Genomic DNA, 24,745 nt, shown 5'->3' with positions numbered 1-24,745 from the left:
ACAAAGTTATTTCCCTGCGAACAAACTGAAAAGTGCTAACAATCGGCAAGTACAGGATTTTGAAGGAACAAATGAGCGAACGTGTAAGAATTAAAACTTAATGTGCTTTGGGGCACCTGGGTGGCTCAGGTCACAATCCCAGGGTTGTGGGATCGAGCCCCACATCGGGCTCTGCGCTGAGTGTGGAGCCTGCTTACAGCTCACACTGTCTCTCTCTCCCTCCCACGCCCCCCACCCCGAAAAAACCTAATGTGCTTCTGTGAGTCAGAAGCACACGGGTTAACGAGCTCATTGGTAGCCGGAGGCAGGTGCTTGGGGAGAAAAGCGGGCTCACTTCTGAGCTAGCCGGCTGGCTGAGAAGAGTGTGAGGTTATCTCAGTTAGATGCATCTAGAAGAAAACTCCGTGTCGATGAACAAGGATACAAGGTGACAAAGGCAGCCTAGTCCAGTTCGGGCTGCTTGGGAGGAACGCGTTCCCCACTGCAAGACCTTCCAGGGGACACGTGGGACACGCGGGAGAGGTGGTAGGGACCCGTGAGGTTGGCTCCTGGCTTTCGACAGCCGAAGTCACTGTTCTGTGCCGGTTTCTGCTGCCTGTCACCATCCGCCGAACGCTGCCTTCCGAAGCTCCCGTCATTGGGTCAGGGCTGGCACACGGTTTGCTAAGTGCGAACCGTCTGAACTCGGAAAGCATTACGATCACGAGGACACATTTAAGGGAGGGACTTGAGAAAACATCTATGAAGAGATCACTTCTCTCTAAGGACTGAAATAAGATTCATTTCCTGCAGGAAAGTCTGGTGGCAGCAGCCCCACTGGCCCCATAACCGTTCACCCCCCCGCGCAGGTCGCACCACCAGGGAAACTGAAATGCAAAAAAAGGGCAGGTTACCAACTAACCGGCTCCATGGTCATTTGGTTTTCACAAACTAAGCCCCGTCCAGCCCCGTCCCAGTCAGGTCACTGCTCTGTCCTGGGCTGGGGGACGGGCGGGCGTGGAGAGGAGTGGGGGGCCGGTGCTGTCACTGTGTCGTCCCGGCCGTGCTGGCCACCCTTCCCGACAGCGAACCTGAGCTCCACAGGCCACCGGGACGGCCCCGCCACCAACGGCTGCTCCCCCAGGGCTCGTTCCCGAAGCCGTGGGGCCATCGCTGCATTTGTCGCAGGCCACAGCTCACCTCCCCGTTCACCTGGGGGGGTCTGCACGAGTAAAACGTGCACGGAGGGAAACAAAGGAGAGAACGAGTCCGTCCTGGCTTCATTCCGGGCCCGGGACCACTCATCTCTGAGTCCGGCTTCAGGCCTGGCTTTCATGCAGCCTGGTGGTCCAGCTTAGCCGGTCTGTGGGTCCATGAGCGTGAAAGCACGCCCCTTACTTGCAGTACTTGGGGTTCCTGTCACACATACCCCCAGACCGCGTTACAAGTGTCCTGCGCTCCCAGGGTGGGGGGAGCAGCCCACAGGGCTCCAAACATGCCCGATGATATCGCAACCGAGATAGAATGGCCTCTTTTCTAGACTCAAGGAAATAAGTCTAGCATGGCTTTCTACGCATGACTGTTCTGCCTACTAACTTCTTTAGAAAGAAGTCAGCGGCGCCTGGGTGGCTCAGCTGAAGTGTCCCAACTCCTGATTTCGGCTCAGGTCATGATCTCGTGGTTCGTGAGTTCTAGTTCCTGCTGTCAGCATGGAGCCTGCTTGGGATTCTCGCTCTCTCTCTCTCAAAAGAAATAAGCTTCAAAAAAAAGAAGTCAGAAAGGAGCCCTTCCTTCAGGAGACTCTGGAAGCCGTCAAGTTGTGTTGAAGTCGGCAGGCCAGTGGGCAGGCCAGAGCTCAGTGACACACGGGAGACCCATGGGGTTCAGTTTGAACAAGGTCACGGCCCAGAAAGCAAGGGAGCCTCCAAGAAGAACGCACTGCACAGATCACGGGGAGGGGGAGGGGGTAAAGCGCTCGGCAATACCAGCCGGCCGCCCCTTCCCACGCCGCCTTCTCCAGGCCGGGCTCCCCAGAGATGCGCTCCCCTTTCCAGAGCCGCCTTAGCTGTTGGAGCTCCAAGGCCAAGCTGTGTGACATCAGGTGCCTCGGTTTACCTCTTTGTCTCCGTGCGTCAACTAGAAAAATAGGAAATAACGGTAGCTGCTCCGTAGGTTGTTACGATGATAAAGCTAGATAATGCGTGTAAAACCTTTACATGCTGAGAATAGCACTCTTTTTCTATCTGACCAGCCAGACTTCCTGTTTCCATCATTTCAAGTGGCTGTTGATGCGTTAGCAGGGCTGATGGGCCCGACGGGGTGCACGGCCCCTCATGTCCTGCGGTTCCTAGTCCCGGGGGTCCCCGCTCGCCGGGTGTACTCGCAGGAGCCTGGGACCCCGGCAAAATCTATTTTGATTGTGTAGTTTTCAGGGAGCGAGTCCACACGTTTCACTAGGTGCCCCCCGGGTCTCTCGCCCGAAAAAGCCTCTTTCCAGCCTGTGCCGCAGTATTTATCCTGACGCGGCCCAGGGAGGGCCAGAGTGGGACAAGAAGCCTCAGACTTGTGAACCGGGGCGTCCGTCTCCTGCCCCGAACACGCAGGTGTGAGTGTGCGCGCAGCCTCACGGGAAGGGAACGGCCTTCAGAGCAGCGGCCGCCTGGCCCCGGCCCCCACCTCGTCCTCGGATACGTCTAGGGAAAGGGCGGAGGCTCAGAGTCAAAAGACCCGCGTCGCAATCTTGGGTCAAGTGCAGTGAGCGAGGGGGGAACCGGGCCACGAAGACGGGGGTTTGGAAGGAGGCGGGGGGGGGGACCCGGCAGAGGGTGTGGAGACCGGGCTTGAGGCACAGGATTCCGTTTTGACTCTTCGAGGTCCACACGCCCATTCAGACCCCAGCAGAGGACAACCAGCCGCGCCGACCCCAGTCCGTTCCTGTTGGGTTGGGAAAGCCCTGGGCTGGCAGAGGACACATCCCCTGAGGACGCCGTGTCACCAGCCCCGCACGGCCAGGCGGAGCCCGCGAGGGAGCTCCAGTGATTTAGGTGGACCTTCTCCACTGGGGCAAAAAACCCCCAGCTACAGTTCTCTCAACCGTGATAGCACCTTTTTGGTTGTTTTTTGGTTTTTTTTTTTAGTTTAGTTATTTTGAGAGAGACAGAGCAGGGGAGGGGCAGAGACAAAGGGAGAGCGAGAATCCCAAGCAGGCTCCACGCTGTCGGCACAAGCGTCCGAGGTGGGGCTCGAACCCACGAACTGCAGGATCACGACCTGAGCCGAAACCAAGAGTCGGATGCCTGACCGACTGAGCCACCCAGGTGCCCCAGTAGCACCCATTTTTAAAGGCCGCTCCCGTGTTCTCGGGTTTTTCCTCACAAAAGCCCCGACTGGCTGCCCGGCTTCAGCCCGGCTCCCGCCTGCAACAGGTGCCCAGGGGCGTCGAGCCACCTGCGCTGTGCCTCACCGGCTTTATTTCTAGAAACCAGACAGACGGCTCCGCTTAGGTGTCTCGCACGCGACGTGCTGCTTTCTGTGGAACTTGTACGGGAACGACCTAGAGGCCCTGCGCGAGCCTCCCGCCAGACGTCCCAACCCCGCTCGGGGACGAGCTTTCCCAACAGAAACACTGCAGCCAGCGGGTTTACTCTGCCGTGGGTTTGTGTTTTCAAATTCCCTGCTTGGTTTTAGAGGCAGATGATGATAAGCTTTCTACCATAAATGTCTTGGGATAACCTAAAAACACGCCTCTCACCTCGGGCCCGCTTGCTGTCGGGTGCCAGTTCCGCCCCCCAGACCACGTCCACCTACTCCTTTGAAAGCGGAGACCTAATCCCTCTAAATGACCAACTATTTCATTCCTGCTTGTTTCTGCAGAGTATGTTTTTGTAGTTGTTTTAGCATTTAGGTTTTTCCCCCAGAATCTAAAGGGCACAGTTTAAATTCTGATATTCTAGCCACACGGTCCCAAGTGGCCCAGGACAGTTCCAGTTTACAGCTGACTCAATACACCCATTTTGGACAGTGTGTAACATGGTCACGGGTCCATGTGTGATTGCTAACAGATGGCTGATCCCAAAGACCCTGAGGGATTCTGAATTCCTCCGAAGAGGACAGACAGCGAGGAGACTTCGGCATGCGTTTGGTTTGCCTTTGCCTTCGAAAGTCCCAAGGGTGTGTTGATCCCGACCCCCAGTTCCTCCCAAGGCACCCCACCCCACTCAGAGGAAACTGAGGCACGGGACACACCTGAGTCAGAGTCCAGACGGACCAGGGACTCCTGCAACTGGCTCTCGTGGTCCCAGTGCCTTCGAGAGAGGGCCGAGGTTGTATCCGGAGGCTGAGGGGCAGGGAGGCCTCAGGGTGGGTCCAAGCGACCACAGTGGCTTAGATGAGTCAGTATTAGTCATTGGTCAAAACAGAGTTTGACATCCCATCCTAAATTTATTTAAAAATATTATTTTTAATGTTCATTTTTGAGAGAGAGAGAGAGACAGAGAGACAGAGAGAGAGAGTGCTAGTGGGGGAGGGGCAGAGAGAGAGGGAGACACAGAATCTGAAACAGGCTCCAGGCTCCGAGCTGTCAGCACAGAGCCCGACGCCGGGCTCCAATCACGAGATATCGACCAGAGCGGAAGCGGGTCGCTTAAGGACTGGGCCACCCGGGGTCCCCGCACCCCAGCCCCCCATGCCCCCCACCGGTTCCTACATTTTGAAGTTCCTTCCCACCAAATGGTCCTAAGATAAAGCCAGCTTTCCAAGCAACAGGCTGAAAAAAGGCGCCGTTGTCTCCGGCCCAGGGTCCCGTGTAACCTCACTCGCTCTCTGCACACGGAGCAGGGTGCCCCGGGCGGGGCCGGTTTGGCCACAGGTCCCAGGAGGAGGCCCCTTTCTAGACTGTAAAGGCGGCGGGTGGTGGCATGGGTCTGTCACGCAAACATGCGGAGGCGGCTCTTTCTTTTCAGCCGCTTGTGGCAGTAAACGGCCCGGCTTCCCCTGCGGGAGCCACACGCCGCTCCACCTGTAGCTCGGGGGGTCACCGCGGGGCTGGCCTGGAAGCCACCCCACTGTCTTGGCAACAGTCCCAGTCTCCTGTCTGAGCAAACGACTTGGCCTTCAGCCTCGGACTTTAGTCACTGGGGAGCTAAATTAACACGCTGTAAAACTGAGCGGCTCCGAGTATTTTCCTCGGGTCGGGTGGGGAAAAAAGAGCGGCTTCACGTAGAACAGAAACAGGGCGATCACTCCATCAATGTGACTCCCAGGCGGAAACTCCTAGTGCCTCAAACAGCAGGGGTCCTAAAGGGAGCTGAGGCCCAGCGCTGTGCCCTCCCCCACTGGGGGGGGTGGGGCGGACTCCCGCCTCCTTCCGCCCCTGCCCCCCCGCCCCCCCCCCCCTCCTGCACCTTGCGCTGCTCCTGGATCCAAGCCGTTCTCACATCCCACTCCCTGCCTCGGACCCTCTGTGTATCCTCACAGCTGTTCCAGGAGTGGAGGGAAAACACACACTCAGTTGTTTCCCTCTTGCCTTCGCGACCTGTAACGAACAAGCCAGGGGTGTAAGGGTCCCCGGGGCGGTGTCTCCTGAAGTGTTACATGAGTTTAACTCAGTCAAGCCCATCTTCGGTCACCGCCATTTAAACAGAATCCGAAGTCTCGCAAAATGAAATTGACCAAGATGGGCAGTGAGGGAGTCTTTCCCTTACTCGGTAGGCAGGTCTCGAGTTATAAAGGAAATGACCAGTCGGTTAGGTTTTGTTTTCCACCAGTATTTAAAAAAAATTTTTTTTTTTAATTGGAAAATTTGAGATAGTATTGAATTGTTTATTCCAAACTATCTTAGTTCCAATCTGTTTCACGAAGGAAGATGTTACTGCAACCAAGAGTAGAGGTCTCTAGATATTAGCAGCTTGTCTCCCTAAGAGGCTTGGCTTAAGAAAGCCTATCGGAGGGGTGCCTGCGACCGACTCTGGCTCAGGTCATGATCTCACCGTTTGTGAGTTTGAGCCTCGCATCGGGCTCGGTGCTGAGACAGCCAGGAACCAACTTGAGATTCTCTCTCTCCCTCTCTCTCTCCGCCCCTCCCCTGCTCACTCTCTCTTTCTCTCAAAATAAATAAATAAACTTAAAAAATAAAAAATAAATAAAAAATAAAAAGGAAATGCCTACTGGAAATCTCTTGGGCTAAGAGGAGATCTATCCTGTTATGTTAAAACTGGCATTTAAGAATTAGATGTGGACATCTTTGCCTGGGGTGGTCTAACCAGGGGGGGGGGGGGGGGGGGGCGGGGCAGATTCTGGCCAAAGGTGGGACAGGAAGGCAGGCAGTGGGAGGTACCGGTGACAGTGAACCCAAACTGGTTTTGATCCTCAAACTGTTGGGCCCCCCCCACCCTCCACCTCCTCAGCACCCAAGAAACCTGCTCATTTCCAGCAAGCTACAGGGGGCCTGGGGACATGCCACTTTCCCTAAGAGCAAAGCCTGTGGGGCGGGCAAGGGCAGGGCCACGGGCCACACCCCTGCCAAGGTGCGTGTCTCTAAGCCTGTTTGGTATCATTTTCCTGGTCTTGGGTTGGACATTGATTCCAAAAGTCAAACCCAAAACAGAGCTACAGTAAGTTCTGATGGAGGAGTAAATGAAGGTCAGAAATCAAAAGAAAGCAACTTCCAAGAACCTAGGAAGTGGCAAAGCAGCAGGGCAGGGGAGGGCGGGGGCGGGCCGGCCCATGCTCCATGAGGTGGTCACACCCACCACAGAGCTTGAGGCCAGCCAAGGGACACTCAGTCCCGCAGCAAAATCCAAGACTGAGCGTTTGTGTCTGTGATTACATCAAAGCTTCACATTGGAAAAAGCGACAAGGCCCCCTGATTTGCAGCTGGGAGGACAGGCTCTCCAGCACCATGCCAGTTCTCAGGACCGCCAAGTCCCACAGACAGGAATGTCCCTCCACAAGGCTCCAGCCATGACCCCCGAAGGAGGCGGGAGTTCCCAAGAGAGGCCGGGAAGGGGCAGGACAGCAGCCTGATGGCCTGTGGCACCCATAAGGGGAGCAGGGTCAGCAGGACCAGACTGCTGGAGTCCTCAGTCCTGGCTGCACGCTGGGCTGGCCCGGATGTCTGCAGCCGCCCCCCAAGGGCTCCGATTTTTCTGGTCCCGGCTCCAGAGAGCATGCTCAGGGTCCTAATCCTCAGGCGATCCCGGGGCTCCCGCAGGAGGAGAGCCACTGCATTTTGCAAAGCGAATGTACACCTTATTTTGGTCAAGAGTCCTCTGTACTGAACAGTCGAGCTGCAGAAGACACCTGTCCGTGCTTGCTCTGGGAGAGACCAGGAGAACCAGATAGTTGCGAGGGGAGCGGCAGCGATGCCAAAAATGTAAAATCTCCTAATTAATCCGTCTGCTTGCTAAGTGAGCCAAGTGAAAAAACACCAGATGCATCAATCAGAATTTAAGGGGAATCAAATTAACTTGATCAGCAAAAAAGTCAATTTCCTTTTCTAAACTTCACAAGGCACAATCAAAATCAGAATGCCGTGAGTTACCTTCTTCATCGGCGGCTTCTCCCTTGGCCGGGCCATCGCCCGCCCCCCTCCCCCCCCCCCACCCCCCCAACACACACACCCTGGGGCTTCGGGTCATGTCAACTCTGCCCGGGTTCATGTACTTTCAGGTGTGATCTCACGGGGCCCCGCGCTGCCTTTCAACCGCGGCGAGGCCTCCAGGTCCTTCTGGAAGAAGCGCATGTAAATAAATAAACCGGGGCGCTCCCTGGCTCGTCCCCAGATTCCCGTGCAAGTGACCCGAGGGCTCCAGGGTTCCCGGTTCCAGACCCGGCTGGGCGCGGGGCCACCGCTCCCCTGAGATCAGACCGGGTGGAAGAGTGGAGGGTCTCCGGCCCCTCGCTCGCAAAGGAGGGGTTCGGTCCGCACCCCCGCGCCCGCCCCAGTCGAGAACCAAGACCAGGCATACGAATCTCTGGCCTTCCTTCCCCAGCTCCCGGGTCCTGTCCCACAGCCACCAGCCTGGCGTGGCCCGCGTGTCGGGGAGGCGGAGTGACGACGGGCCTGTGTGCCCTGCGCGCTCCCGTGAAGCTGGGTCACACCCCGTCATTCCGCAGGGGATTTGGGGGGCGGTGGAGGAGCACCCCCTTTTCCGGGGTGATGCTGAAGTGCTTCCTACCTTACTCGCCTGGTTGTGTGGGCGTGGGGCCGGCTCACCCTGCGCCGCCCCAGGTGCCTTCCCTGCCGTGTGGACAGGGGCTCGCCGCCTGCCCTCGGGTCCGCGGGGGTGGCCTCGCTGACGCGCCCCCCAACTCCCACCCACGCCGGGCGGGTCGCCCCGGGAGCTGATCCCCGCCCGCCCCAGGCCTTCGGAAACCCTGAGTGTCGAGGGCCGTGAACTCCAGTCACTCGAAGCCGCTCGGGGGCCCGAGCCTTTGCGGTGGAGGACGCACCCGTGAAGACGCGACCTGGCGGCGTGGGTTAAAGAGCCCGCTACCTCCTGACCGGATCCGGAAACGGGACGTTTGCCCTTCCGACTTGCACCTCCCGGCCCCCTCAACATCCGGTGATGTGCGTCTTGTGACCGTGTGACCGTGGGCTCCAGCGCCTCCCCAGGAGCCCACAGCACCTTTCCAGCTCGTGTTCTGGGCCCGTTCAAGACCGTCTGAAAAGCTCACGCCCTCCTGTTTTCCACGGCACCGCACGGTCCGCCTACAGCCTGCCTCTCTGTCCTGCCTCGTCCCCTCCCCTAAGTCCCAGACACCCTTCCCTGAGACAGAGGAAATCACCCACCCGTAGGGAGCTCCTGCTATGACATCCACTCTGGTAAAAAGGCCCGCCACCCCCATCCCGCCTGCGCCGGTAAATCCCCAGATAGTGTCAGGAGAAGGCCTTGGCCAAAAGCGATGGCTTTCCTTTTGAAGATTTGCTAATAATATTGAGGGTTTTGAGCTGTGGGCCCAAGAAACTGGTCATCAGAAAACACCCTTTCAAGAAACTCGTCATCAGAAAATGCCCATAAAGACGAGGCACTGACATTTGTTGAATGGGACGCAGGTCAGGGGAAACTGCCCATCTGACCCAGAAAATTACTGAGTTACAGCAGATACAAAACTGAGTTTCTGAAATGTTTCAAGTGTCACTTTTTACTTAAGTGACAAAACCAAGCCACAAAATTATGCATCGACTATGATTCAACTATGTCAAAAGAGTACACATAAAAATAGATCGGACTGTTGGCTACCTGTGTATATTTTAATATAAAAATTGCCAGTAGAAGGATGGACTAAATAGGGCATTTCTTTCTTTTTCTAGTTTTCAAAGTTTTGACAAAGTGGTCACGATAACTTCTGTAATTTAGAAAATACTTTGGGGCGCCTGGCTGGCTCAGTCCAAAGAGCGTGAGACTCTTGATCTCCGGATAGTGAGTTCAAGCCCCACGGTTGGGTGTAGAGATTAAATATTTTTAGAAATATTTGTTACTGGGGCGCCAGGGTGGCTCGGTGGGTTAAACGTCTGACTTCGGCTCAGGTGTGGGTTCGAGCCCCACATCAGGCTCTGTGCTGACAGCTCAGAGCCTGGACCCTGTTTCAGATTCTATGTCTCCCTCTCTCTCTCCCCCTCCCCTGCTTGCACTCTGTCTCTGTCTCAAAAATAAACAAACATCAAAAAAAACTTTTTTAAAAATATACGTTACTGCTAGCACTTAACAGTGTTACAAGCACCCAGAAGGGATTTTCACGCTTGGACCCAACAGCTTGTCTGCTCCCCAGCTTGAGGCTTGGGACTTCCAGCAGGAAGCAGAGGGGGAGCAGAGCACCAGTGAGGATGCGTGTGAGGGTCCGTTCCTCAGACAGACCTGTGGAACCTGAGCTGTGACCAAAGTCCCCATCAAAGGAAACTCACGTTTTGCCGTAAACTTCACTGTACTTACAGGACTGTAAACATTCAATTATCAGTATGAAGGCTTTTTTTTTTTTTTTTTTTTTTTGGTGCCAGTAACAAAGTGAGGAACGGGACTAGAAGGGGAATAACAGTTGGCATGACTTTTTAACAAGGTAAAACTATTTAAAGATATACGAGCTTCCAAGTGTTTACAAAAGTTCACAACTACTTAATTTCTACAAAAAGATTGGTGCCATCAATGTAGGTTTTCATTAGTAAATAAAACTAAGGCTAATAGTACTGTTCTCATTGAGAGTTCTAAAATCCAGAGCAAAAGCCCATCCCCTACTTAAAAAAACAGAATTACAGGTCACTGGAAGGCAACCTTTTGCCTACAATTCCAGGGGCCTCTCCTGTCTACTTCAGAGAGTCTGGATACAGCGATTGTCGCGTCTTTTGCCTGGTTGACAGGGAGCTTAAGACAAGTTGGCAACTTGCTTTTCTTGGCATTCATTCCAGTGCTTCCCTCTGGACCCTGACACCGATCACACACCCACAGGATTATGCACAGAAGCCCAGACAGGAACCCACTGATGGAAACCCATGTCCCTGCAGAGCAGCCTTTTCCAAGGGTCAAGGGCTGGGGGAAGGCTGGGGGGCAGCAGCTCCTCAGCAACTTCTCAGAGCAGAGAATCAGCCAACACCAGGGAACCACAGAGCAGCAACCCGGAAACCCAGGTGTGCTTCCTAGTGGAGGTGATGAAGCCACCCAGGGCCTCCAGGCAGTTAGAAACCTACGAAAGCAAGTGCAGCTACACTGAGATACTACTATTCAGATCAACAGCCAAGGCGAGAACGTGCATGGCCAAGTACTGTTCGGTTCAGAGTTGATTCTCGGAGAGTGAGTCATCTGTCGTGTTAGAGGAGCGACCTTCCCTAGTCCTTCGGGAGACAAGACTCTCCAGAATCAGGTATTTTCCATTTGTATATAGAAAAGTCTCTCCGGGAACCTAAACTTAACTCTTTAGTAACGTTAAAAGCCTACAGAACCAGTTTTCCTTGTTTCTCAACTCCTAATCACTAGGAGCAAATTACCCAGATCCCCAAATTCTGAAGTCTGAGCATTTGCAAAGCCCCACAGGTGATTCTGATGGAAACCAAGACCCGAGAGCCGTGAAGTACGCTTAAATTTGTTTCATTTAACTTTACCAAGTATGAATAGTACTGTATTAATGTGCTATAATTAATGATCTCGTCTGGAATTTATTTTCCTTTTATTTCCACTGTAATTGTTTTCCTCTTCTTTGCATGACAGCAGTTTTCAGAGGGCACTCTGATTACCTAAGATTTGAACACAAGGTCCGTTTGCTCTGCAGAGTTTCTCACGCTGTGTCAAGTTTACTCATGAGCAAACTTTAGAGAACTCCAAGATGAACTTCTACCGGTAAAGCACAGGCAGAAACTACCGGAAAACACTGGCACCTGAGGCACCCCACTCCCCAGGGCCTTCATTCTCCCCAAACAAGAAAGGCACAGAGTGAGGTCGCCAAGCGGGTGACATAGGTCATTCCTGACTTCACTCCCACCTCACAAAACAACTAACAATTACTCAAGAATAAGACACCATTAAGAGAAGCCCAGAATGTGGGGGTGAGGCTGAAGAGAGTCTGCATCGAAGGTCAGAGAAGCAGCCACGCATGGACGGCATCACCCCACGCAAGCACCAACCCCCCCCCCCCCCAGCACAGCACCGCCCCGAGGCCTCCCCCGAGCCTACCGCTCCCCCAGGGTGGAGAGCCCAGGGGGAGCACCCGGCCCCGGCCCCAGCACTGCGGGTCGCTTCATGGAAACGCGTACCCTGGTTCCCAACCCACGGGGACTGCAGAGGAATCTGCGGGGCTCGACCACCGGGCATCTGACAGAGAAGCGGGGACGCACTTGGAAAACACCCAGCATTTGGATCTTGACGGACGGAGTTCCTACCTGCAGCGCCCGAACAGTCCGAACCGGCATCTCTGCGGTTCGCAGAGCCACCACACCGTGACCTGGGACCTCGGTGGGGTGCCGGTCCGCCCACCCTCCGGCAATGGAGCTATCGCACAACTCCAGCCACTGCTGAGCGTGGCAGGTCTCTCCTCTGGTCGGGAGAGGCTGGGAACACCCGGAAGAGCAACTGGAGCCCAGGCAGGAGCGCTCCTTCACAGGCCCGCCCACTGCTAATTACGGCTCCCAGTCACCTGGCCAGAGCGCCCGGAAGCTGCGTAGGAAATGCTCGAACGGGGAATCCTACGGGCAGAGCTGATCATCTGCAGGGCAAAGGGTGGCCCCGTTCAGCCAGGGAACGTGGGGAGCGGGCAGGCTTGGAGTCAAGACCACAAAGAGCCTTGACGAGCCTGAAGTCCATCCCCTGACTCTGCCCAGGCAGGGGAGCGAATTCTTAGCCCCACCTGTGGCCGAGAGTAGCTCCTGGCCCTTCCCAGCTGTGGGGAACACCTGGGAGGGGGCCTGGGACCCGCACTCCAGTCCTGCCCAGGCAGGGGAGCTAATTCATGGGCCCGCCCGGACCGAAGTACAGCCCCAGGCCCCCACCTGAACAGAGACCCTGGTCAGAACACCTGGAAAGCTGCATAGCACACCAACACTCCATTCGGCCAGAGAACTTGGGGCAGGAGATGGCTGAGTCAAGACCAGGGGTCCTGTCGGTCTTGGAGCCAGGTCTCCCACCCTACCCAGGTGGGGAGACTCACTGGTTGCCTTGCCCATTGCTGAACACAGCCTGCACACTGCCCAACCAGGGAGCCTAACCAGAGTGCACAGGAAGTTGTACAGCCCATCCCTACTTCCGGTGTGGCCCCTGAATATGAGGGCACAGCCTGTGGTTTCCCCACCCACTGGGCAAAACCAGTAGTCCTGTCTGGCCAGAGAATTCAGTGCCTAATCTTGCCTGATCAGGTTCCCCAGTGACCATGCGGGCCGTGGGGTCCATTCTGCCGCCCTGCGAGGGCAGGGAAGCTAACTCAGAGCCCCACCGACTACTGAGCATAGCACCCAGTCCTGACTGTCTAGGAGGCCGAACCAAAGAACCCAGGCAACAGTGGAGCCCATCCTCCAGCATCCCCCACCCCTCACTCAGACCTAAGGCAACAGCCTCACCCAAAAATGACCCCACCCCGCCCGGTAGCAGGGCCCACAGCTGGACATTCCCAGCAGACACATTCAGAAATCCAAAGTAAGCTGACTGATGAACGGTCTCTGCCTAAGCAAACCTGCAAAAACTGGGAAAAGAAGACTACTTCTCATATGCATAGATACCAGTATAAGAAATGAACGATCACAAAACTCAGGAAACCACGAGGCTACCAAAGTAAACTAATAAAACTTTAATGACTGACCCTAAAAAAATAGAGATCTATGATCTGTCAAAGAATTCAGAATAATACTCAAACTTTAGTCAACTACAAGAAACACAGACACGAAATGAAATTAGGAAAACAACGCATGAACAAAATGAAAAGTTCAACAAAGAAACTATTAAAAAACATTGGGGTGCCTGGGTGGCTCATTCGGTTAAGTGTCCGACTTTGGCTCAGGTCATGATCTCGTGGTTCATGAGTTTGAGCCCCACATCAGGCTCTCTGCTGTCAGCTCAGCACCTGGAGCCTGCTTCGGATTCTGTGTCTCCTCGCTCTCTGCCCCTCCCCCACTCGCACTCAGTCTCTCTCTCAAAAATAAAAACATTAAAAACTTTTGGCTTTAAATAAAAAATAAAAAAATAACAACATCAACAGGGGCACCTGGGTGGCTCAGTCGGGTAAGCATCCCACTTCAGCTCACGTCATGATCTCGTGATTCGTGGGTTGTAGCCCTGTGTCAGGCTCCATGCTGACAGCTCAGAGCCTGGAGCCTGCTTCAGCTTCTGTGTCTCCCTCTCTCTCTCTGCCCCTCCCCTGCTTGCACTTTCTCTCTGTCTCTCAAAAATAATAAACATTTTTAAAAAATTTATATAAAAAAAAAAACATCAACAGAAATCTTAGAGCTTAAAAATATGATGACTGAAGAACTCAACGGAGAGCTTTCAAAAGGAGACTTAACTAAGCAGAAGAAAGTTATCAGTGACCCAGAGGACAGGACATTCGAAATTATTCAGTCAGAGAAACAAAAAGAAAGACTAAAGAACGCCTATGGGATTTATGGAACACGATCAAAAGAAATAATAATCACAGTATGAGAATTCTGGAAGGAGAAGAGAAAGAGAAAAGGTCAGAAAGTATAATTAAAGCAGTAATAGTAACAACTGAAACTTCCCAAAACCTGGGGAGAGAAATGGACATCCAGTTCCATGAGGCCCGAAGGACCCCAAAACGGTTGAACATGAATAGGGCTACACCAAAACACATTATAATTAAATTGTTAGAACTGAAACACAAAGAATTCTGAAAGCAATAAAAGAGGAGAGAGCAATTACACACAGGTAAACTCCCTAAGACCACAGGCAGATTTCTCAAAGGAAACATTTCAGGCCGGGAGGGACTAGAATGACATAGTCAAAATATTAAAATAACTGTCAACCAGGAATTCTATACTCGGTGAAGTTGTCCTTCAGAAATGAAGGAGAGATAAAGACTCTCCAGAAAAACAAAAAAGCTGAGGGAGTGCATCACCACTTGTAAGACCAGCCTTCTTTGAGTGGAAGTAAAAGGACACTAATTAACATCATAGAAACATTAAAAGGTAGTATAAAACTCACTGGAAATGGTAAATATCTAATCAAAGATTCTGTAATATGGGAACAGTGGTGTAAAATTCACTTACAACTGTAGTTTAAAAGTTAAAAAGCAAACAGTAAAAGTAACCATGACTATAATAAACTTATTACTGAATACACAATACAAAAAACATGTAAACTATAACATCAATAACCTAAAATGTATTAAACACAAATGAATTAAATTCTACAAAGTAAGTAAAATGGCTGAATGGACGCAAAAGCAAGTTACAACTACATGCTGTTTACAAGACTCACTTCGGCCTTAAAGATACACACACAGACTGAGTGAAGAGATGGAAAAAGACCTTTCAAGAAATGATAACAACAAAAAAAAAAAAAAAAAAGGAGCTGTACTTCTATCAGACAAGACAGACCTTAAAAATGGTAAAAAGAAACAAAGAAGGTCATTAAATAGTGACAAAGGGGTCAATCCACCAAGCTGATATAACAACTGCAAATATTTATGCATCCAACATCAGACAACCTAAATATATAAAGCAAAAGCTAACAGAGCTAAAAGGAGCAATAAACAGCAGTACAAAAACAATTGGGGACTTTAATATCCCACTCTCAAATCAACACAGATAAACAATTCATACAGAATCAATAAGGAAAACAGCAGATTTGAACAACACAATAGAACAAATGGACCTAACAGACATAAAGAAATCTCTGACAATAGCAGAATACACCTTCGTCTCAAGCACACACACAACATTTTCTGGGACACAAAATATGTTGAGGCACAAAACAAGCCTTGGCAAATTCAACAAGACTGATTATCATACCAAGTATCTTTTCCAAACACAGTGGTATGAAACTAGAAAATAACAGGAAAGAAATTGGAAACCTCACAAATAAATGGAAATTATACAATATTTCCTGAACAACCAATGGTTTGAAAGAGAAATTAAAGAGGAAATTAAAGCAGCTTGAAATAAAAATGGAAACAAAACATACCAAAACTTATAGGATGTAGCTAAAGCAGTTCTAAGAGGAAAGTTCATAGCAATAAACACTCACATTAGGAAACAAAGATCTCAAATAAACAACCTAACTCTGTGCTTCAAGGAACTAGAAAAAGAAGAACAAACTAAGCCAAAAGATAGCAGAAGGAAGGAAATAACAAACATTAGGGCAGAAATAAATGACATAGAGAACAGAAAAGTAACAGCAAAAAATTAACAAAACTAAAAGTTGGTTCTTGGATAAGATAAAATTAACAAATTTTTATCTAGACTAACCAAGGAGAAAAGAGAGAAGACCCAATCCAATAAAATTACAAATGAAAAAGAAGACATTATAGTTGACACCACAGAAATACAAAGGATCATAGGAACCTACTATGAACCAACAGACAGGGCAAGAAGAAGAAACAGAAAAATTCTTAGAAACATAAAGCCTACCAACACTGACTTAGGAAGAAATTTAAAAACCTGAACAGCCCAATTACTGGTAAGATTGACTCAGTAATCAAAAATCTCTCAGCAAAGAAAAAAGCCCACAGCTAGATGGCTTCCCTGGTGAATTTTACCAAATATTTAAAGAATTAACAACAATCCTTCTCAAACTCTTCCCAAAAAATCAAAAAGGAAGGAATGCCCCAAACTCATTTTATGAGGCCAGCACTACCCTAATACCAAAGCCAGAAACAACACTACAAAAACAAAACTACAGGCCAATATCCCTGATAAATACAGATGTAAAAATTCTCAATAAAATACTAGCAAACCTAATTCAGCAGCACATTAAAAAGATCACTCATATGGAAGCCAGTTTGACAATAAATTATATTTATTTTTTTCTTATATTTTTTCAACGTTTATTTATTTTTGAGATAGAGAGAGACAGAGCATGAATGGGGGAGGGTCAGAGAGAGGGAGACACAGAATCTGAAACAGGCTCCAGGCTCTGAGCTGTCAGCACAGAGCCCGATGCGGGGCTCGAACTCACGGACCGCGAGATCATGACCTGAGCTGAAGTCAGCCGCTTAAACGACTGAGCCACCCAGGCGCCCCGACAATAAATTATATTTAAAAAAAAAAACCAGACCATTCACCATGATCAAGTGGGATGGTTCAACATACACACACATCAATGTGATACATCACATTCACACAACGAAAAAAATCAGATCACCATCTCAACAGATGCAGAACAAGCATTGGACAAAATTTAACACCCATTCGTGATAAAAATTCTTAACCAATTCAGTATAAAAGAAATGTATCTAGGAGCACCTGGGTGGCTCAGTCAGCTGAGCATCCTATTTTAGCTCAGGTCATGATCTCACGGTTCATGGGTTCGAGCCCTGTGTTGGGCTCTGTGTAGATAAGCTCAGAGCCTGGAGCCTACTTCGGATTCTGTGTCTCCCTCTCTCTCTGCCCTCCCTGCTTGTGCTCTCTCTCGCTCTTAAAAAAAAATTTGAAATGTGGGTGCCTGCATGGCTCAGTCGGTTGAGCATCTGATTCAGCTTGGGTCATGATCTCACAGTTTATGGGTTCGAGCCCCACGTCAGGCTCTGTGTGGACAAACTCGGAGCCTGGAGCCTGCTTCGGATTCTGTGTCTCCTTCTCTCTCTGCCCCTCCTCCACTCACATTCTGTCTCTCTCTCTCAAAAATAAACATTAAAAACATGTTTTAAAAAAAGAAATGTACCTCAACTGAATAAAGGCCGTACATGACAAGCCCGCAGCTAAACTCACATTCAATGGCAACAGGTTGAAAGCTTTTCTTCTAAGATTAGGAACAGGACAAAGATGCCCACTCTCACCACCCCTATTCAACCTAGTATTGAAAATCCTAGACTCCACCAAAAACAGACCAAATCAATGAATTCAATAAAGTTAAGGATACAAAATTAACATACAAAAGTTAGTAGTATTTCTATAGAGTAACAATGAATTCTCTGAAAAAGAAATAAAGAAAATGATCCTATTTACAACGGCATCAAAAACAAGGAAATACTTAGGCATAAACTTAATGAAGGAAGTAAAAGATCTCTAACCTGCAAACTACAGTGGTGAAAGAAATTGAAGACACAAATAAATGGAAAGGTATCCCACATTCATGGATTGGAAGAATATTGTTAAAATGTCCTACTACCCAACCACCATATATAGAATCGGTGTAATCCGTATCAAGATTCTAATGGCATTTTTTACGGAAGTAGAAAAAAAAAAAATTCTAAAATCCGTATTTAACCACAAAGGCCCCTGAACAGCCAAAGTAATCTTGAGAAAGAACAAAGTGGGAAGCATCACACTTCCTGCTTTCAAGCTACATTATTAAGCCATAGTTATTAAAACAGTCTGATTGGCCTAAAAACAGATACATAGACTAATGGAACAGAATCAAGAGCCCAGAAACAAATCTATGCATGTATGGTCAACTAGTATTTCACAAAGGAGCCAAGAATACTCAATAAAGAAAAGACAGTCTCTTCAATAATGCCCAGTGCTGGGGAAACTGGACAGTCGCATGTAAAAGAGTGAAACTGAATGCCTATCTTATACAACTCACAAGAATTAACTTGAAATGAATCAAACACTTAAATGTAAGACTTGAAACTGTAAAACTCCTAGAAAAAAACATAGGGAAAAAAACTCCTGGACATGGGTCTTGGCAATGATTTTTTGGGTATGAAACCCAAAGCACAAGCAACAAAATAAAAAATAAGTATGTGAGACTGTCAAATTAAAAAGCTTCTGCAGAGCAAAAGAAACCATCAGCAAAATGGAAAGACCTATGAAATGGGATTTGCAAACCACATACCAGATAAGGGGTTAACATCCAAAATATATAAAGAACTCATACCACTCAAAACACGCGCGCGCGCGCACACACACACACACACACACACACACACACACACACACTAAAAACCCAAATAATCCAATTTTAAACACAGGTAAAGGACCCAAACAGACATTTTTCCAAAGATACACATGGCCAACAGGTACATAAGAAAGTCCTCAACATCACTAATTAACAGGGAAATTCAAAACAAAACCGTAACAAGATCTCGCCTCACACCTGTTAGAATGGCCATCATTAAGAAGACAAGAGGTAACAAATGCTGGTGAGGAAATGGAGAACAGGAAACCCTTGTGCCCTGTTGGTGGGACTGTAAAATGGTGCAGCCACTGTGAAGAACAGGATGGAGGTTCCTCAAAAGTTAAAAATAGAACCACCATATGATTCAGCATTCCTACCTTTGGTAACGTATCTAAAGGAAACAAAAACACTATGTCAAAGAGCTTTCTGCACCCCATGTTCACTGAGCATTAGTCACAAAAGCCAAGACATGGAAACAACCCAAGTGTCCACTGACAGATGAATGGATAAAGAGGCTGTGGTATACACACACACACTGTCTCTCTCTCTGTCTCTCTCTCCCCCCCACACACATGGTATGAAATATGCATATTACATACGTATAACATGGAATAGAACTCAACCATAAAGAAGAAGGAAATCCTGCTGTTGTGACTCATGGATGGAATTTGAGGGCATTATGCTAAGTGAAATAAGCCAGACAGACACAGAGAAATACTGCATGATCTCATACATGCCATCTACAATCTATTAAAAAAGAGCCCAAGAGTGAGAGAGCGATAGACAAACTAACTCATAAAGATCAGATTTGTGGTGACCAGAGGAAGGGGCTTGGATGAGAGAAATGGATGAATGTGGTCAAAAGGTAAAAATGTCCAATTTTTCTAGAATAAATCAGTACCAGGGAGGTACTGCACAGCACGATGACAGTTAACACTACGGTACGACCACGTGAAAGTCGTTAAGAGAGTAAATACTAAGAGTTCTAATCACAAAGACAAAACTGTTTTCGTTCTCTTATTTTTGTACCTGCAGGAGACGACAGATGGTAACTAAATTTATTGTGGTGATCATTTCACGATACATAGAAGTCAAATTATTGCACTATATACCTGGAGCTTACCCAGTACTGTATGTCAATTATATCTTAATAAAACTGGGAAAAGGAAATGACACAGAGTTATAAACATTATTAAATTTTATTAACAAAAACTTTGTACATTTTCTTTAATACATGTGGAATTTTACATCTAGGTAAAATAACAACACATTCAAAATTTACCATTTATACAAATTGTTACAGAATAACAACCAGTGGGTTAAATAAGTAAAATAAACCACACCGATTTTTTTAATTATCTACAAAAGATTTGACTTTTCTTTAAAATTCCCCTGAACATATAAAAATAAATTAATTTTACTTTTCAATTAAATCTACCAATTAGAAATATTACAAATCAAAATATCAATGTTATGAATTTTTCACAATACAAAACAGATTCACAAAACCTTATTTACAGAAATGAGGTAAGAACTGTGCAATGTTTAACCAAGAGACATATTGCAGAATTAACATGTTCTTCCAGCTAAGTACACAGTGGAGGTCTAATTACAGCTGGGTCTTTTCCACTAATAATTCACACATTCGAGAACAGTTCAGTGATTACATCCCCAATTGTTTAATTTCTACTCTGCCATACCGTCACCCCAGGGGCGTGGCTACCCCAAGTGTAAGGACTGTAAATACAGATTTCACCTGTTTCAGGAACTGCAGTTGTTCGGTCTGTTTGAAATCACTGTCAGTAAACGGGAAGTTGTTTAAATTAACAACAACAAAAAAAAAAACAACAAAAAAAAAACGAAGTAAAAAAAATAAACTAAAAATCTTACCAAATCCACTCATTTTTCTTGTGACTCATTAGTGGATAAACACCCAGGTAACAGTTTTGCCTGAGCTATCTACAGTGGCACAGAAAGTTTTCAATCAAGGCAGAAGCACGGGGAAGGCTGCTGTGCGGCACCGACTGCTCCCACTACTCACAGGACTGACGACGCTGCAGGCTCGGCTGTCCAGAGCCGTTTCAACACAACGGAGGTACGAACAGGCACTTGATTCAGGCCAAACCCTGCCAGCAGTTTCCAGAGTGGCCCCTCTTTCTGAAAGAAATCTTTCACTTTGAATTGATCTGGTTCCCCCAGCAGCCTTAGAACTCACTTAACTCAAAATATGAGTAGTTAACTTTAAAACACGAGTAGGTCTTAGCACTTAAAAAAAAAAAAAAAAAAGTGTTTAGCAAAAGAAAATTACCTTTAGCAGAAGCAGACATTACCATCCTAACTTGATTACCAAAATTGGCCAAATCCCATCATAAAGAAAATTTTTAGAACAAAGATCGCCAAGTCCCAGTTGATGACCTATCAATTTGCAATATTTAACCAATAAAACTCCAATAGAAGAAATTGGGACAGTTCCTCAAAATCTGTCTTAAGATCGGACTCACAGAGCAAGCATACTGTAACCCAAACAAAAGACTGTATTTCATATTCCAACTTGTACAACAAAATCAAAGTTTATAATGGAACACGCCTTTAGTTTTGCTGTTCATCTCTCCAATTTATAACAAAATGAGTTGTGCACCAACTATATTAAATTTCTCTTAGGTTGATAAATTCATTGCATGTAAATTATTTCATTGACAAAAGTTAGTTATTAAATTTTTTTCTCAAAGTTCAAAAAAATCTGGGTTGAGGGATGGGGGGCATGGAAATTCCATTTCAGTGCAACAAAGCAACAAGAAAATTAATCAAAGCCTTACAAGAATGTCCTTGTGGCAATTAATCCTTTGCTGTGCAGTTCATTTCTTGTCGCATTTCTTCATAGGTGTAGGAGGGCTGCAATGGCAGCCAGATCAAGTGCTAGAGCAGCAGGAGAGGCAATTTCTAGAGGTTTCTCAAGTGTCAACTTTTCTCTTGAGTGACAGGCCCAGTTTTATCACTAAGTCTCTGCAGTTAAACAAAATCAAAGGCATTAGCTAAACGAATTTGTGGCCCACACTTGAGGTAACCTTCTCTTAAACTGGGATTAAAACTGAGATAAATGGTGGTACATACGGTTATTCCAATTTTCTACAAGTTGGCATGACTACTTCTCCACACAATATAAAGACATGAATTTACTGATAAACATTACTGGCTGCTTTATATTAACTTCAGCAGGGCACAAAGACAGAAGTGCCCACCTGAAGGTCAGAAGTAGAGAACGGATGTAAATATCATCCCCCAAATTGACTTTTTCCACAAAAGCAGTAACATGGTGTTGTAGAAAATGAACTAAGAAAGTCATAGTTCTGATCCCACATGTCCTATTTGTCCCCTAAGCTTTAATCTCTTTGAGTCTCCTTTTTACTATCTATAAAAAAATTTTAAAGTCTTCAAAGACTGAAATCACATATACTATTGTATCTAACGGAGATAACATTATAACACAGAGTAGGGTACTCAGAAATATTATTTCCCAGCCTTGCTTTTCTCCCATTAGGTCATACTGCTTCTTTTCCTTATTTACTATTGTGGTTTTCCATTATTTTAAAAACCAAAAGCTTTTCCATTAAAATATGCATTCCATTAGAAAATGCATCCCGGTACAACTCAGGAAAGGGCAGCTTATAAATCCACGCGCACCTCGTTTTGTTCCGCTTCGCTTTATTGCGCCCCCCTCAAACCGAAGGTCTGTGGCAACCTTGTGGCAACCAAGTCTGTTGCTGCTATTTTCCAACAGCATTTGCTCAATTCGTATCTCTATGCCACATTTTAGTAATTCTTGCAGTATTTCAAACTTTCTCATTATTATTATAATCGTCATGGGGGTCTGTGATCAGTGATTACAACTTGCCGAAAGCTCAGATGATAGCACTTTTTCAGCAATGAAAAGCAGTTTCGATTTAAGGTATGTACTTTGTTCTCTTAGACATAATGCTGCTGCACACTTAACAGACTACGGTATAGTGTAATTTTTATATGCCCTGGGAGCAAAACAATTCATTTGACTCGCTTTGTTATTGTTACAGTATTTGCTTTGTTGCAGTGGTTAACAGTGGCACTGAACTCCCACTACCTTCAGGGTAAACCCGTAATTTGCTTTTTTAACACAAGAAAAAATTGAGAAAGGAGAAAAACGGTGTAAGAAGTTCCTACATGAATACAGAATCACTGAAATTTCCCACGTCTGGGGAACACTGGAGAGGTGACTAGGTTTGGGATAATGACAGTATTCACCATCAGGAAGTCAGAGAAACAGTGGGGCAAAGGCACCGAAGAGTTGATGACAACCGATAAACCTGTATTTTGAACCAACTCTTGTTAACTACAGACAAACTAAAGCTTCTGAGGACGAAGAGCACAGTAAACAGCAAGCTTTCAAAGTGACAGAAAAGAGCAAACATGGTGACTTTCCACACCGTTATCTGCCAAGTGTCCCACCTCATTGTTTCCCTTCTTCCTTTCCCTGACGTCCAGTCTCCATTCTCTATCCCAATATCCTTCCTCTAACACGGCTCTGCCCTGAACTCGAATTTAGGGGAAACATTTATACTCCAGTAAAGTAGACCTGATTGAAGGGGGGAATTAATAGAAAGAAACAGCCTCAAAATGTGTGCTGCCATATGGACAGTACACTGTCCCTGCATTTATTTTTGATTTATCTTCACGTGTACAGTGAAAGGGTAAGATGCTGTCAGTTAAAGGAAATTAATAAAAAATTTAAATTCCATTACAAATGTGATTATGATTTACTTTCTTTTTAAAATTCATCTGGCAGAGTAACTGGAGTGCCCTAAAATTTATGTATTAATCTTATTATAAATATAATTCAGTTTTAGAAAGTACTTTAAAGCAAAATAATAAAAATATTCCAAAATTATCTAGACTGGTTTTATAATTAGATTAATTAGACAGAGATCCTCAAAAAACCCCAACTATTAACTTTGGAATGGACTGTCCCATACCACTTACTACATAGCTAAAATACATTTTCATTTTCAAATTGCTAAATTATAAAACGTCCTTCAAACCATATGCACAAATTTAAACCAATATACTTAGGGGATATAGAAACTGGCTTGGGTCCTTCATGTTTACACTGGCCAGCTGCTGAAACAACTGGTTTTAAGATGAAATTATCAGGGGAATAATACATCTAAAAAACAGGAAGAGAGGAAAACTAGAGACAGCCATCTCTGATTCATCAATACAATTCTTTTCCTAATTCCACGAGACAGAATAAAGCAAAGACACTTACCGTTACTTTCTGACTTGCACCGTCGCCGTGGATGGTGAGGAAGGGGTTGGTGGTTGCGGGGTGAAGCGGCGGCGCCTGGGTGCCCGCGAGCAGGTTGTTGATCGGTATTTGCGTGGGCCCAGGCATCTGGAGCTGCTGTAGCTCAGGCTGGTGGTGCTGCTGGTGGTGGTGCTGTTGCATCAACTGATACAGAAGGGCCTGATGTTGTTCCTTAGGGAAGAACATGTGCGACAAGATGAGTTCCCAGGCACAGGATTCAGCAGGCAGTGAAGCCTGACTTTCTGTTTTCTTCTTTACGTTAGATAATACTAGATATTTAAACAGAGGTCACATTCACACTACTAAGAACGAAAACGAGTATCTCATCCAGAAAAATACACGGCACTAGGTAATAACCATCTGCTATAAAATGTCTGTATTATTAGCAAATGGCGTATTTTCAAAACAGGGCAAACCAATATAGGAGGTCTCTATTCAAATTAGGGTATCCATGATAATGAAGGGCAGCAGCAGCCTAGAAGTCACAAGTTATCTGGATCTGACTTTAGAAGGTGGGCCATTCTCATTCTCAATTCTGGGAGCCTAAAGACACTTTCCAATTTCTCATTCATGTCAACAGAGAGTGCTCTCTTGCTGTACTTATGAGACTATTCTTTGCAGCAAATATGTATTTTATTTCTCGAGTGTTTTACTATGTGCCAGCCAATGTTTTGAGACATATCAGTGGGGGGAAAAAAATCTCTGCCCTCTGTGTCTCAGCCTGGTGGGGGGAAGAGGGAGAGACAGACAAAAACGTTACCATGTGATTACTGGTAAGGATCCAGGTAAACAGGAGGGTAAGACAGTACAGCAGGGGTGAAAGTCTGAAACACACTGGTCAGGGCAGTTCGCACTTAGACCAGGACTTGGAGGCAAGGAGGGAATTCGCTACGTGGGTATGGGGCAAGGGAGGGGACTTCTAGGCCGATGAGGCAGCCGGTGC

At 47.3% G+C, this 24,745-nt stretch overlaps 1 protein-coding gene across 13 annotated transcripts in view; it reads right to left on the bottom strand.

Annotated features, from left to right (window-relative positions):
* Positions 1-19,647: 19,647 nt before the first annotated feature.
* Positions 19,648-24,745, bottom strand: part of MLLT10 (MLLT10 histone lysine methyltransferase DOT1L cofactor) — a 234,980-nt gene continuing 229,882 nt past the window's right edge. For 11 of the 13 annotated variants that reach the window (XM_042945064.1, XM_042945063.1, XM_042945062.1 and 8 more), the window contains 2 exons: positions 23,764-23,973; positions 19,648-21,470 (listed from right to left, as the gene is read on the bottom strand). In XM_042945064.1, the coding sequence (XP_042800998.1) occupies positions 21,426-21,470; positions 23,764-23,973 (255 nt within the window). In that variant the 3' untranslated portion in view covers positions 19,648-21,425. Of the gene's footprint in view, positions 21,471-23,763; positions 23,974-24,745 lie in introns of those variants that run through there. The other 2 variants (XR_006204580.1, XM_042945070.1) reach the window with 2 other exon arrangements.

Source organism: Panthera leo, chromosome B4, assembly GCF_018350215.1.
Source record: "Panthera leo isolate Ple1 chromosome B4, P.leo_Ple1_pat1.1, whole genome shotgun sequence".
NCBI lineage: Eukaryota > Metazoa > Chordata > Mammalia > Carnivora > Felidae > Panthera > Panthera leo.
This window is presented reverse-complemented; position numbering and strand designations above follow the sequence as displayed.